General features: G+C 38.9%; 1 protein-coding gene across 8 annotated transcripts in view; it reads left to right on the top strand.

The window, feature by feature from the left end:
• LOC122409626 (uncharacterized) overlaps positions 1-6,800 on the top strand; it is a 42,361-nt gene extending 35,561 nt beyond the window's left edge. For all 8 annotated transcript variants that reach the window (XM_043417388.1, XM_043417467.1, XM_043417545.1 and 5 more), the window contains one exon: positions 59-6,800. In XM_043417388.1, the coding sequence (XP_043273323.1) occupies positions 59-5,247 (5,189 nt within the window). In that variant the 3' untranslated portion in view covers positions 5,248-6,800. The remainder of the gene's footprint in view (positions 1-58) is intronic.
• Positions 6,801-14,456: the final 7,656 nt, after the last annotated feature.

The following is a 14,456-nucleotide window of genomic DNA, read 5'->3' on the forward strand; positions in this document are numbered from 1 at the left end:
GGCGCAATATTAGCCCGATTGTCTGTTCCTTCATGGGTGTTTTTTTTTTCTTTTCCAGTTAGAGATGAGACCGAAACACCGTCGAGCATGGTGGATTCACCCGAGACTATGTCTTCAAGTCTGACTTCCCCAAAACGTGGCAGTGCCAATGACAGTGACAGTGACAGCACTTCGACCGAATTATGCGATGAGCCTGATCGCTTGAGCGACGTTGACAGTGAGGAGCCAACATCAACTTCAGACTGTTACGTAATGGCAACTGACGACGAAAAAAGTCCACGTCCCGGCCAATCACCTGTTATTGGCGTCACACCCTCGTGTCAATTTCCTGATGAGAATTCAAGCGATCGACATGATGCAGCGTATCTCGAGGAAGAAGGCTACCAGAAGGATCCTGAGAATAATTCTAAACAATTATTAACGGTCGAGGGATCCTCTTCTTCGATTGCGATGATAACTGATCAAATAAGACGGTTATCGGCTAGTGACGACAATAATTTATCACCGGTTAGTCACGTTGAATCCGTGGAATTGGACATGAAAGAACTAGATCAAAAGGTCGGTTGTGGAAGCGAAGGTGCAGATATTGGGACAGACCGGACTCTCGAGAACGCAACAAGGATTGTCAAAGACTTGACCATGTTACCAGTTATTCCTGATACTAAAGAATCTACACAAGATGGTTTTTGTGCCATGGAAAAGAATTTTGAATCCTTAGATAGATACAATTTTTCAATTAACTCTGATAATTCGGGAATATCTGAAACATTGATGGATTCTGCGATTTCATCAGCAACTGAATATCACGAGGTTATAGCGATGCCAGTTTCTTCGGTCGCAACAAAAAATACTGATGGAAGTACAGATACGATAGTTAACTTTGGCACAGCCAATCTGCCGTTGAATATTGAAACCACACGGTTAGAAAGCAGTTCGCGGGAAACTAATGATATTTTCAATTATGAATCGACTTCCATTAGTCGTGCTAGTCCCGAGAAAACGAGTCTTCGGTTAACAGATCTAGTGCTTTCTAAGTGCTCGAAATATGAAAATTCAATATCGATAGCGTCTCTGAATGATAATCCGACCGAAAAGAATATCATTGAACGGACATTTCATCCAAGGTCTTACGTCATTGGCCATTTGCCGATATCACCGACAACTGTCGATGATAAACTCAATACAACTTGTAAAATTCCGCCTTCGACTGAAAAAGTCAGGATATTGAAGCCGGAAACCGACAGTTTCCTGGCTGGTACGAGCGGTAGTTTGGATACGAATTCAAAATGCATCGCGCAGGCTAGCATCTCGAAAGAAAATACTGATTCCTCAGAGTCACTGACAAAAAACAATTGTCCGCTAGATAATTTAGCGGCATCGAAACGTGATAACGAAACCTGCACGAGTGTGAGCAAGGGTATAACTTCTAACGAGACATTCAGCATGAACAAAAGAGTTCCTGATACTTTAGAATCTTTTTCTGCCACCTCTAAACCGAATGACAGTCTTACCTATTCGGATACCAGCAGACAAATTACACAAAGTTTGGTCAATGAGCCTGAGGTTAATGTCCCAAAATTTTCTGCGAGATCAATGACTGGGAAATCCGAAAGGGAGACGAGAGATGTGTCTTCAGACTACGATTTTGACGTGTCAATTAACACAATATCTTCAGAAAAAAATATTTCACAGATGATAGAAAAGACAGTGACGGTGCCGATGAATGAAATACCAATGACAGATACTCCGAGTCCAATTGGAAGCGAAGTAAAAACATCTGAGTTGAGCTCCAATTATGTTTACCAAGATGCGATGTTGACTAAATTCTACGAAGACAAGAAAAAAAGTCCGAAAACACCGGAAAGCGGAAAATCTTACAGTTCTGGGGAAACTATGGGCCCGGATTCGAGAAATTCAAGCCTGGCTACGAGTCCCCGAAGTATAACGACAGATTCTCGAAATATATTGATGGACAAGTCCGCACGTTCGTCATTCAGTTCAGATTCAAAAACACTGACTCTTCGGTCATTAGAGTCTGAAAGTGGCGTGCATAATAAAACAAAATTGGACATAAAGTCAGATCTGACAAGACCATCGTTGGAAAATTCGAGCCCTTCGACACCCATAAGTACGGACTCGTTGAAAAACAAGTCCGAGATAAGTCCGAAATTTGTAATAAGTAGTTCCAGCGAATCGTGCAGTCCTGGAAAAGCGAACAAGTCTTCCGAAAGATCATTCAGTTCGGAGCTGCAGTCACCCGTAAGTGCCAATTCAATAAAGTACCGAACAAATTACGCAGATGGGCAGGAACACTTATCGGAATCACCCTTGGACATTTGTTCCGCCACGTCACCTTTCTATCCTATTGTAAATCCGAATCAGAAGACACCTTCGCCTTATAGCACAACGGAGAAGCAGAGCACGAACGGCAACAGTGAGGAAACTTCACCGGAACAAAGATCAACAGGTTCGAAGGAAGAAGGAAATTCTTCAAAGTATAATGTGAAGAGTGTGTCGTCGGGAGTTACTCGGTGCAGTGACCTTAATAAAAGTTCAAAGAATAATGACGAGTACGATTCAGGTAGACCTTTCGAGAAAGAATTGGCTGAAACATTATCTAGTCTACCGTGTGATAAAACGAAAAGTGAGAGAATAACGAGCAGTCACTACAGAGAAGGCTCTGAACTCGACAGTTACAGAAGTAAAGAAATAGTAGTAGAAGAAAAAGAGGACATGGAAGAACGTTATATAGAAATGGATACAGTATCGCCTCTGCCACGTGACAAATACGACGCGAATCGTCCCGCATTCGTCGATAAAAGTGGTTCCTTCAAAGGTTTAGGTTTGAGCGAATCCGATGGTAAGTATTCGGTGAATACGAGGGAGAATTTGAAACCCTTCGAGAGGAGTTGCAGCAGCCTTGAGAAGAGATTCGGTAAGCTCAAGTGTTCGCCATCTGTTGAGGAATTGATCGTTGACACGCACAAAAAACGATCGAGTGATATTCTCCAAGATATAAAACATTTGGAAGAAAAAACTTTGAATGATGGTACAGCTGATACAAGTATGTTGACACGAAAGACTGGATACGGTTGGGAAGACTTGAAAAATCTCGAAGCTCGACGTCAGGACAATTTTAGTGATTCGGCAAGTGAATTTTCCCGCGGCCGCCCCGACCCATCGCGAATAAGTGTTTTTACGGAGCCACGTAAATCTTATGTGGTTGAGCCAAAGATCGATCTTGACGAGGGCAGTGAAAGTATACTAAAGAATTACGCGAGGAAGAAGAGCAACGGTGAGCCAGACGATGATTCAGAGTCAAAAATAGGAGTATGGACCAAAGTGAAACCACGCGCTGGTCGTGATAACGGTCGGAGAAGTAGCGACCGTGCATTAAAAATAATACAAGAGAACTCTGCAATACTGCACAAAATATTGACTTGCCAGGCGAAAAAGCGGCTGCCTGACCTTGAGGAGATATCTAAAGAAATCACTATAAGTCCGATAAACGAGGAAATATCGAAAATATTCAGTCCAATATTGGAAAAAATGGGTCTGAATGAGCATGAAATAAATGAAGAATTGGCGAGGATAAATTTCAAAGATTTCGATCAAATGACTACAGCGAGCGGTTCCGTTAGCGAGTTCGATGCTAAGATAAATGACGAATTGTCAAAATTATCGTTGATCGATGACACAGAGATCGTTGATAATATGGCCGTTGAAGATGTCATATCACGTGATTACCTAGACACACGGGAGGCTTTGATCGATCGTCAAATCAACGAAGAACTTTCGAAGCTTCTCGCAAATTACGAGAAGGATTCACCGATTTGTGTTGTTGGTAATCGCGATGAAATATCCTCCTGTCAAAATCCCAGTGAGATCGAAGCTCTCGATATTTCGAGTATTTCTACCAACGTCTTCTCTTATCCGTCGTCGAACGAGTCGATGGAAATGAAAACGGATCTCGATCCGATGCAAGACACGGGAATTAGCGGAGATAAATTTTCACAGTACAGCGAGGATCCGATGATGAAGTTTGGCAAACCATCGAAATACAGTCTCCGCAGTATGTCATCTAAAAGCGACATTGATATTTATCAAGAACTCGAGAAACTCGATAAAATATCTTCAGGTGAAATTTTACCATCTTCTGCCTCGATCATACCTCAAAAAATTATATCACCCATGTCGTATCCTTCCGAATGTCCTGTTTATCCGGAAGTGCATCCATCCTCCATTGATTATTCTATAAAACCAGCGGATAAAGTTTTTGAGTCCTCGCCGATGAAGAGCCCCTACGACACGTACAAACCTTACGATTTTAAATCTCGAATTTCACCCCGTAAAACACCCAGCAATCCTTATTCGGCACGTTCTTATGATAAACCAGCGATGGACGACCATTTTGACTTTCATGAGAATCCGACCTCACCCTCGAGCCTTTACGATCTCGGTGGTACCGCCAGTTCCCTGTTGACCAAGGAAACATTGGAATTCCGTGTGAGATATGAAGACGAAACATCCAAAGCAATAAGGAACGATGATTTTACGTTGGAACCTTATCATTCGTCTTTAGTGGATTTTGATCGTGGTGCATCTTACTACTCGAACGAATCTCCCGTCTCGTTGAAACGTCTCGAGGCTGAGAGGAACCTTGAACAAACTATAGTTTCACCTCTCAATTGTTCGTACAAACCTCCCGATTTGTACACTCAAAAGTACGACTCCGCATCACCGAAAAATTATTCGTACTTGAAAAATCCAACAGAGTATGAGACATCGTATAAAGTGGATGAGGAATCTGTGGAAGCTGGCTCTTATTTGAATCCCAGACGTAAAAATTCTCACTCTCTCTCTCCGAGTTATCAATACGACGCTCGTGATTTCAGTGCCTCGATCAATCATCCCTACGGTACAGAATTGTCTCATAACCTCGACGAAGCCTCCAAAAGGACTTTCTTTCATTCTGAAATACCAGAAACGATGAGTCAACTTGTTAAGTGCCCGGAAAACGCGACTTCAAGAGAAGCATTGAATTATCGGAAAGCTTCGTTGAGTCTCGGACCTCTGGATGGAACGTCAACTCGAATATCAACTTGTCTCGAAACTACACCAACTCCGAAATCACTCTTCAGTCCATTTCCCATAAGAAACTCTTCGAGAAAACCGAAAGAGCTCGGCCTTAAGCTCGGGCTTTATTCGCCATCGAGTCCTAGCTCAAATCCACTCAAGCGGTCATAGATTTTATTCTGATGAAGATCGAATGGAAAAACTAAGGAGATAAAAATTTTCGAACGATCTTATTAGCCACGGCAAAATTGCTCTAGTCCAAAAGTACAATTTTTCCTATAATTTATTAACTACTTTTTATTCGTGATTGAATCTTGAAACGCTCGATGATGAAGCATGTTCATTGACTTGATACACTATTTTATTTTTTTTTCTTTCATTTCTTTTCAATGACGATCATCTGATCGGAGTCTTTGATTATTAATACTGAGCACAACGTCCGAGTAAGATCATCGAAAAAAAATCGGAACGACGGCGTTTTACGTCGATAATTGAGGGATAAACGATAATTCTATAATTTATCTTGTATCAGATGTCTTGAGAGAATGGGCCTAAGAAAGAATTGTTCCAGAAAAGAGGGGGTGTGCAAAATCCTACCGGAAATGAGATCCGTTCGTTAGAGACGAGGGGTAAAAGTGTTTCTACATTAATGGGCGATTACAGAGACAAATCTCGCTTGAAAGTTTCGTAGTTGTTGGAATTTTAATTATAAGTATACGGGATTAAGGAGGGAAAAAGCTTTTTAGAGACGTGAAATTATATTGGATACCGTTCCAACTTTCATGTTGGATTATTATTGGCTTGATGCGAATATTGTTTTTTCCAGGAGGAGAAATGAGGTTTAATATTTGAAATGCTGTTCCTCGATGGTTGGATACCATTGCTAATCATAATAAACAATGAAGAGAGAACAATTTAAACGGAACCTGATTCGGTATTAGAACGTTGATTCACGTGAAATCAGATGCGGTTATGTTAACATCTTTTCGTGAGGTTTTTGATAAAAGAAAATATGAACATTTTTAGAACTCACGATAAGAATTGCTTTATGACAGGCTCATTCAACTACATAACGAAGAGGAGAAAAATAAAGTATTTGTATGAGATGGCGAATCAGGTGGAATTTTGTGTGGCGAATTAGAATGAGAGTGTACGTGATCCTTTGAGTTATTGTGTCAATTTTATTGTAATTAACTAATTTTTTAATTGTTGATTTTTTATCGAATGTTGTGTTACCTTGAAAGTATGTTCGTCCAAACAATGATATACATGTCAATGTCATTTCACTTTAATGTAATTACAATGTCAAATAAGTTGTTTGAAAAGGAGATAATATTTCGTTCAAATTATAACACAAGAAATCACGTGATTGTTATGAAAGTTTTGTAATGCAAAATGGACCGAGGTTCATTGTGATGAAATCCTGTGTCTTGGATTGAACGAAAATTAATAGTATAATAGAGAACAAACGTGGTGGGTCGATCCTTTGGAAGAAAAATAAAAGAAAAAAGACATAAGGTAGAAAGATGCAATTATTGGAACGCGCTCATTACGATTGCTTTTTCGCAATCGCCTGTAAATATAGTTTTTGAGCACGGTGAATTTGAGCGCCGATGTAAGACTGTAATGTAATTCGAGGCGTGGAGGTATATTAGTGTCTTGAGACAGAGGCAGAGAGAGATTATAAGATGCTAAATATGATAAATAAATATATTGACACCTAAGTTGCGTTGTTGTTTTTTGTATGTATACCTCATTGGTTAACAATTTTTTTTCGTAAGTATGCAGTTTGGATCCTTTTTCCGAAAATCGACGAAAGCATTTTTTTTGCTTCTCGAAGTTGTTGATTGGACTATAATAAGTAATGATCCGTCGGAGGAGGCTGACATTTTCACATTTTCGATAAAAACGATAAATTATGGAGTTTTGAGGTTGTTGAAAAAATGTGATGAAATAGGGAATATTTGAATCTTTTGGAGTTCACATTAGGAGAGGTAGACACACAAGCACACACACCCGTGCGTACACACGCACTCACGCGCGCGCACACACACACACACGCACACCTATTCTGGGGTGTACTTCCGAAAGCTGATAACCAAATAATGACAACTGTACACACATCGAAAGTGTTCCGAACCCACCCAACGATTTCGCACACACATTGCGTGTGGTGTCCGGAACATCTTTCGATGTGTGTGCGGAATCGCTGGATGGGTTCGAAACACTTTTGGAATGTGTGCGGAGTCGTTGGATGGGTTCGGAGCACTTTCGATATGTGTACAGTCTCCAGTGGGTCTCGAACATCTTTTGATGGGGGTGCGGAATCGTTGGGTGGGTTCAGAGCACTTTCGACGAGTGTGCGGACCAGGTGCGTGTGTCCACCTGTCCTAATGTGAACTTCAAAATATTCAAACATACCTTCTATTTAATCGCATTTTTCCAACTTCAAAATTCTACAACTTATGCTTTTTATGGGAAATTTTAGCCTCCCCCGACGAAATTTCATTAATGGTGACTAACTGAAACAGTTCATGCTAAAAAAAATTAGTCGCATTGATTTTCGGTAAAGGACCCAAACTGCATACCATTTTTTCTTATGAAATTAGTTTTTTGGAGTAAAAAGAATAATAATCCAAAATCAACGAATATGAACTACAAGTCAAATGAATTTTTTCACTCTATGGAATTTTTGATTGAATTTCCTTTCTCAATTCGATAATTATAAGTATAGTACGCATACTCTGTGATCATTAATTCCTTTGGAAGTTTGAAACAATATTAAAAACAGTGAATAAACGATGGATAGTGTAAATTCAATAGATCTGATACATTATCGTACATGAACATCGATTCGAGGATTTTGAGGTATTTCCAAATTTCCTTTTCTTATACTACCCGCTATGTTCGCTGAAATCTCACGCTGACTGCATATCCGGTTCCATATCCAACCATAATTTGAATTCACAATCTAGGCTAACGTTAATCGGGTGACTTCTCCCGCCAAATGGAGTAGATAGTAAAAACTTGGATAACCGGTGTCCCTTGCGTGCCCCGCACAAGTTACTACGTGGAGATTAAGCTACAACGACGACGGGAAGAAATTTAATCAAGTTACTCCGTCCCACGTTCTGGTGGCCTTCTCACTCGAATTCATTCCTTCTCGTCCTTTCTTGCTCCCTATTTCTCTTCCTCTCTCTACCTTCTTGGCTCTACCTATGCATATATGAAGATTTCTCTCGAACTTGCCTACCTTTACTCCCTCTTTACTCAAGTATCTGATATCGCCTCACTTATACGACCCCACAACTCCTATGTATGAAGTATACATACATCTGTAGATGCTATATACATATATATAAAGTGGGCAAGCGTCGCGTTATGAAATGTCCCTTATTACTCCTTGCTCCAAGAACTTTTCGCTTTCATTGAACCTTTACGGGACCTAAACTGCAGGAAAAGGCGCCGAACAGATTCACCCAGGACACTCTGTTTCAAAATTTAATGAATATTCATCCGTAATGAAAAAGAGAACGTATAGATTGGTCCAGAAAAATGAATTGGGACTATTTTAAAAAAATTGGCTGCACAGAGACATTGCGGAAGTAGCCGAAAAGCTTCTTGCGAATATCCTATTTGCAGTATATATTTTTTAATAGCATTATTTAAAAGGCTCTTTGGTTTTATCGATAAAATCTTTGGAATTTGACATTCTCGAGAAAGCTACAGTGCAGGGGTTGTAGGTATGATTGAGGCTGCGTTCCGCTTTTAGTTAACTTTTGCGAAAACGTGGCTTCGCTCTCTACTTTCTATCATGAGGGAAAAAGAATTCGTATAATCTTGAAAATTATGGTTATTGCTAATGCGAATCGCCGCAAATGGCACTTTTCATCGGCGTTTCGAGGGAAAATTGGCTAGAAGTAGTTTCTAAACTTGAAAATACTTGACCTGGCCTAACGTCACCATTGTAGACATATACATATATGTATACAGCGTTGCTACTGTGAGAGAGGGAAAGGTGTCGTAAAGTTATCTCGGCCAATCGAGTTAAGAACCGTTCGCGTCATGCCCAAGGACAATTTAATTAAAGTTTCACACTTGCGGAGTGAAAGAGATCGCATGAGTTCTCGGATAATAGCTGCTCTCCCAGACTCGGATATCCAAAGTCAACTTCAAATACATTTCGAAGGGACGATTTTCACTCGCGGAATTTTCCGGAAGAAACTTCGAATGATGTCCTACAAAATTACTACTCTTCAGAATAGAAAGTCAACTGGATATTTTTTTCGGAATTTAACTTTTTGCCCGAGGTTTGTGTCGCAAGTGAAAGCAATGAAAATTCCAAAACCTTTGTCTTATCAGAAGTTTTTTCATTCGAGAGATATGAAAATTTTTCATTTTTATTACACGATGAAAATTTCCATTTTAATTTGAAACTCCGAGAAATCTCGGAAAGCTTGATGCGACTTTGATAGGATTTTTTTTCGATATAAAACTTTGTAAACAATGTAAATTGTCTCTGGGTTTTTCCTTGGTGTTATTATACGTGGTGAAATAACCAAGACTCCGTTTCAATTGAAACGATAATTGGTCGATCAATCAATGCAATGGGCACACGTATTATTTGATGTCACGAGCCTGCTTTATTGAAAATGGCCTATTTTTGTGAGCATTTTCTACCAATCGCTATAAGAATTTCCAACGTTTAGACGACAAAGCAAACAAAAGAAAAAGGAGAATTATCACTGGCAATTTGTATGTTTCTGAGAATCGTGAGTTCTTTCGTTGGCTCCATTGTTGTCGGGAGCGGAGATCGCGACGAAAAACTTTTATCGAATTCTCTGTCCCTGTTCCGCCCAGTCTCTTGCATTCCACTATCGTTTGGCCATTTATATCGAACCCTTTTCTTTCCTTTAAACATCGAGATATTGTCGACCCGCTTTCTTTTTTTTCTCTTCTTCTCCCTCTCTCTATCCTGATAAAACCATTCACGTAGTTTTTTCGCTTCCGATTTTTGCCACAAACTCGCATTGTCCTCGAGTCTTTGGAATTTATTGTGAAAGATCTCGTGGCACACGCCACTGTGACGTTCGTAGAAAGAATGTTCACATTGAATAAATACGACAATTCCCCAAGTGATTTTACCAGTCGAAAAGTCTCTTCGGGAGTTATAGCTCACTTTTTCTTCTATTTCATTCTCTTTTTCTTGTTCTCTTCATCGTGTTTCATACCTCATGTATTTCTATACATCTATATCTCGAGCTTTTGTCCGAAAATTGTGAGATTTTTGAGCAAGCAACGTTGACTCCCTTTAATGCGAGTCATTAAGAAAGACAATAAGCCATTGTGTCGCGTGTATTTTATTATTCGATAGAGAAACGCGACAAATCCGAAAGTGGTTACTACAGACGTATTAACGAGAGAGAAAGAGAGTGGAGTAAAGTCTACGTTTACCATTCAGACTAAGAGTATAAAAAGTTAGTAGAGCTTACTTTATATTTTATTAGCTTCGTTTATTGTTAAAGCATGTGCCAATTTACATATTGGTGCTCCATTTCCACTTAATAAATGTAGAATGGAGAAGAGGAAAATTGAACGGGTAGTAAGAGTGGGGGGAACCCTCTAAAAATGAGATATTTTTTTGGGATTAAACAAGCTGGGATTTTTTACGAAATAATTATCTGCCTTTTGAATAATTTCTTCTCAAAGCAGAATCATTTTTATGAGTTCTACAAGTTAACAAATAGTTTTCTCTTTCTGAGATTGAGCCGGGTTTTTCACATCCTGATTTTGCAGCATAAAAAGTAACAAAAACTACTAATTGTATTTTCCAAAGTGTGTTCAAGGATGATGACGATGATTTTGCCATTTTTTCCATACTCGTAATGTTATTTCTTCTTTCAGGAGCCTTATGCCAATGAGACGAAAACCATGCTTTACAGAGACGGGACACTTTGAGAAGAAAAATAAAAGCAATCTGCATGTGACAACTTTCAAACAATTCACAATAAATTTGAAGCTCGCAATTTTCGGCTTTTTTCAAATGGGCGTTTATAAGGAACTCGGTTATGTAAAGAAATAAGATTTCCCCGGATAGAATATTTGAATATAAATCTGCCGAAATTCGAAATCGTTCTACTACTTGTTTTGGGCTCAGGGGGGATGTAGGATCTATTTAGAAGTTATCTAGAGTCGCACTTGTTTCCTCACTTGTCACACGAAAAAAGTGGTTCGTATACATTTGATTAGACCTATCACAGCGTATTCTGTCGCGCTAAATCCAAATTCGGAGGCAGATTAATACACCCTTAAAATTTTAAGTAAATTGCGCCAAACTGTGAAAATGGGTGGGAATTTTGAAAAATTATCGTTTGTATGTGCTTTTCGAGTTTGAGCGCGAAAATTGGAAGATTTTCAAGCAAGCAAGAACGACACCCTTTAATGCAAGCCATTAGGAAAGACAATGGGGCATTGTGTCGAGTATACTTCATAGGGTATAGATACGGAAAGGAACCTAAAGTAGTTACTATAGATGTATCAACGGAAGAATGGAAAGGAACTTGCTCGATACGCTCCTTCACTAAATCTACGTTAAAGCCACACAGATGAAGCGCATATAGCGTTTACTTAATATTTAATTGCCCTCGTTTTCGTGACGAGAAAAGCAAGTACGAATATAGAATATTTCCCTGGTCCTGAATCTATACACATATAGCTGGAAGTATTCGAAGCGAGGGCCGTTCAAGACGCGAACCTTAAAAGTATACGGAAGCGCTCGAGACACAGGCTAATGAATCAGATTAAAAGCTGAAAAGAGTTAATATTATAATTGCACCGACTCCACAATCATTCTATTCCCTCACTCTCTTTCTTGTCTTTGTCCTGTACGAAAACAGAACTCTTTCACACTCCCTGCCTCTTTATCCAAACCTCTTTTCTCTTGCAAGCTCTTCCATTTTACTGACTAATTAAGATTTCTTTAAATGCCTCGCACAGACCCACGCCAAAGCTATTCATTTCCGTCTCCCGCATTTTCTTCTTTGGTGCTAACAAATTTTCTCACTGAACCTCTCTTATCCACCGGATAATATAAGAATGCATCATGCATATTGAACGAAACGAGAAGAAAAAGGAAAATTCTGACAAATGATCGTGTTCATTCAAGAAATAACGTCACATACAGACTCCAGCCCAAGGTAACTGACTGAGCATCCCAAATTTAGATAATCATTCATAGAGATTGGGAAGGTCGTCCAGTTTTTTTTTTTTTTTTAACTAATTATAGGACACTAACATATTTAATTGTTTCTTCTTGTCATTGTAGAAATTTCTTTAGTTAACAGTTTATTCCAGTGGATCGTATAGTATTGTTTTTATAAACAATAATATCGGTGACGATGATAATAATTTTATTATTATCATTTGGAATGTTTCTAAGTGGAGAATTTCAGTTCTGTCATTGTAGTGAAAACAAAAACTGATTTTCTTTTTATTTTCCAAGCTTTCCAAGCTATACTGTTCCCGTATAATATTTATATCACATAATGAAAAAATCGTATCATTTTATTCATCATAAGAACCTCATATAAAATGATTTTGCTGTCCGTCATATAATAAAGAAAAGTAAGAAGCTACCCTAGCTAATTCTTATGAGTATTTCTCATCAGAACAATGATCCCTCTCGTTTTTACCCTCTATTTCGTCAACCAATTTGTTTCTTTTTGTAAAAAATACACATTAAAATTCCGTTCTCGTACGATGGAGTCTCTTCCCTGGGTACTCGGTTAAATTTAAAAAAGATCGAATAAAAAGCAGGAGAGTACTGACGTGGTTTGGAGAGGGTGAACGAGCGAGTGACAGTGAAGAAAAAAACAAGGAAAAGTCTCGGAGGTGAGATGAGAAGATCTTGGTGAGTTACATAACGTGGAAACCAGGAAGCTGGCGAAGTAGAGGGTACATGGAAATGCTGAAGAGTAAGTTGAATAGCGGAAAAAAAGCATGGGCAAAATCGCGCATAGTACATGGTAAACTGGCAAGGAAAAGTGGAAGAGACGATGGTGCACCAGACAGAGAATGAGGAAAGGGCGGTTGAGCAAGAGAACCGGTGGAATAGTAAAAAAAAAAAAAAAATGAAGAAAAGGGAAGAACAAAAAATATGAGAGAAGAGCCAGTGACTTAGAGCGTCGCAAGCGACTAGTTATGGAGATCTAGTGACGGTGCCTGCATTCTTAATCAGAAACCATGCACTTTTATCATGCAAGCAAGAGGCGTTACTTTTATATATACTGGAAAAAATTTCCTGGTTTCTGTACACATTCCCTGTACAAATAACTTGTGATTTTATGTAAGAACGTGTCAGCTAATTTATAGACATTTCCTTTTCTAATTTTCGATCGAGCCAAATTTATAGTAATTCTTAATTGCATTTATTTTTTAATGACCAGTGAGATCAGTTCAGGGATTTTTGTTCGGGATTCGAAAAAATGGCAGCTCTTTGCAAGTTTAATAGCAAAATTTATACTTACTTTTTGATATTGGAAATTGTGAATTTAATTTCGAATTGCTGCAGTAGCCTTATGGCTCGTATTATTTCAACCTGGAAAATAATTGTAATAAAATAACCAGTAGCTCATTAAATATTTTATCAAGTACTGGCGATGCATAGCTGTCGTGACATATAACGAATTAGGTTACGGAAATTCGTCGAATTCCTTGAGATTAAAATGTTTTTCTCGATGGACGAGGCAAGTTGTGATTGTACTTACGGACGCATTTACTTATTACTCATGAAAACGAGCAGCACAATAGTTCATTTCCATCACGAGTGTATGCTTTTTTATGGAACCAGGAAACTCTGCAGAGCTTCATGGAAGCAAAAGAGGTTTGGCTTGTACGAACACAAGGATTGAACTCTTGATTAAATAACACTATTCTGTGAGAGGAAATCTCTTCAAAAGTTTGTTCAATGTCGTCAAGTATGAACGCACAACTTTGAATTCTGTATAAAAAAGAAGTGACATCGTCACAGTCGAGATGCGCGGATTCACTTGATGGGTCGTCCGTAAACGAGAATTCACTTCGGCAGTATTCAGAGCCAGTGATGAAAAATGACATGAGGAATAAAGAGCTGAAAACGAGGATTCAACTTCCTGAGAATAAAAAAACATAGACGTACCAACTTGCCATGCTGTATGCTCTATTAACATGTAAAAATATGAAGATTGGTGCATTCGTTGAGGACGGATAAATATATGTAAACAGAGAGGCTGCTTCGTCGACTCGATGGAAAACTCTGAGCGACGCACAACCAAAACCTTTTTCTACTGCTGCAGTCTCTCATATATATATATGAGCGACAGGATATTCGGGTTTATATACAT

The sequence above is a fragment of the Venturia canescens genome, chromosome 1 (genome assembly GCF_019457755.1).
Source record: "Venturia canescens isolate UGA chromosome 1, ASM1945775v1, whole genome shotgun sequence".
Classification (NCBI taxonomy): Eukaryota; Metazoa; Arthropoda; class Insecta; order Hymenoptera; family Ichneumonidae; genus Venturia; species Venturia canescens.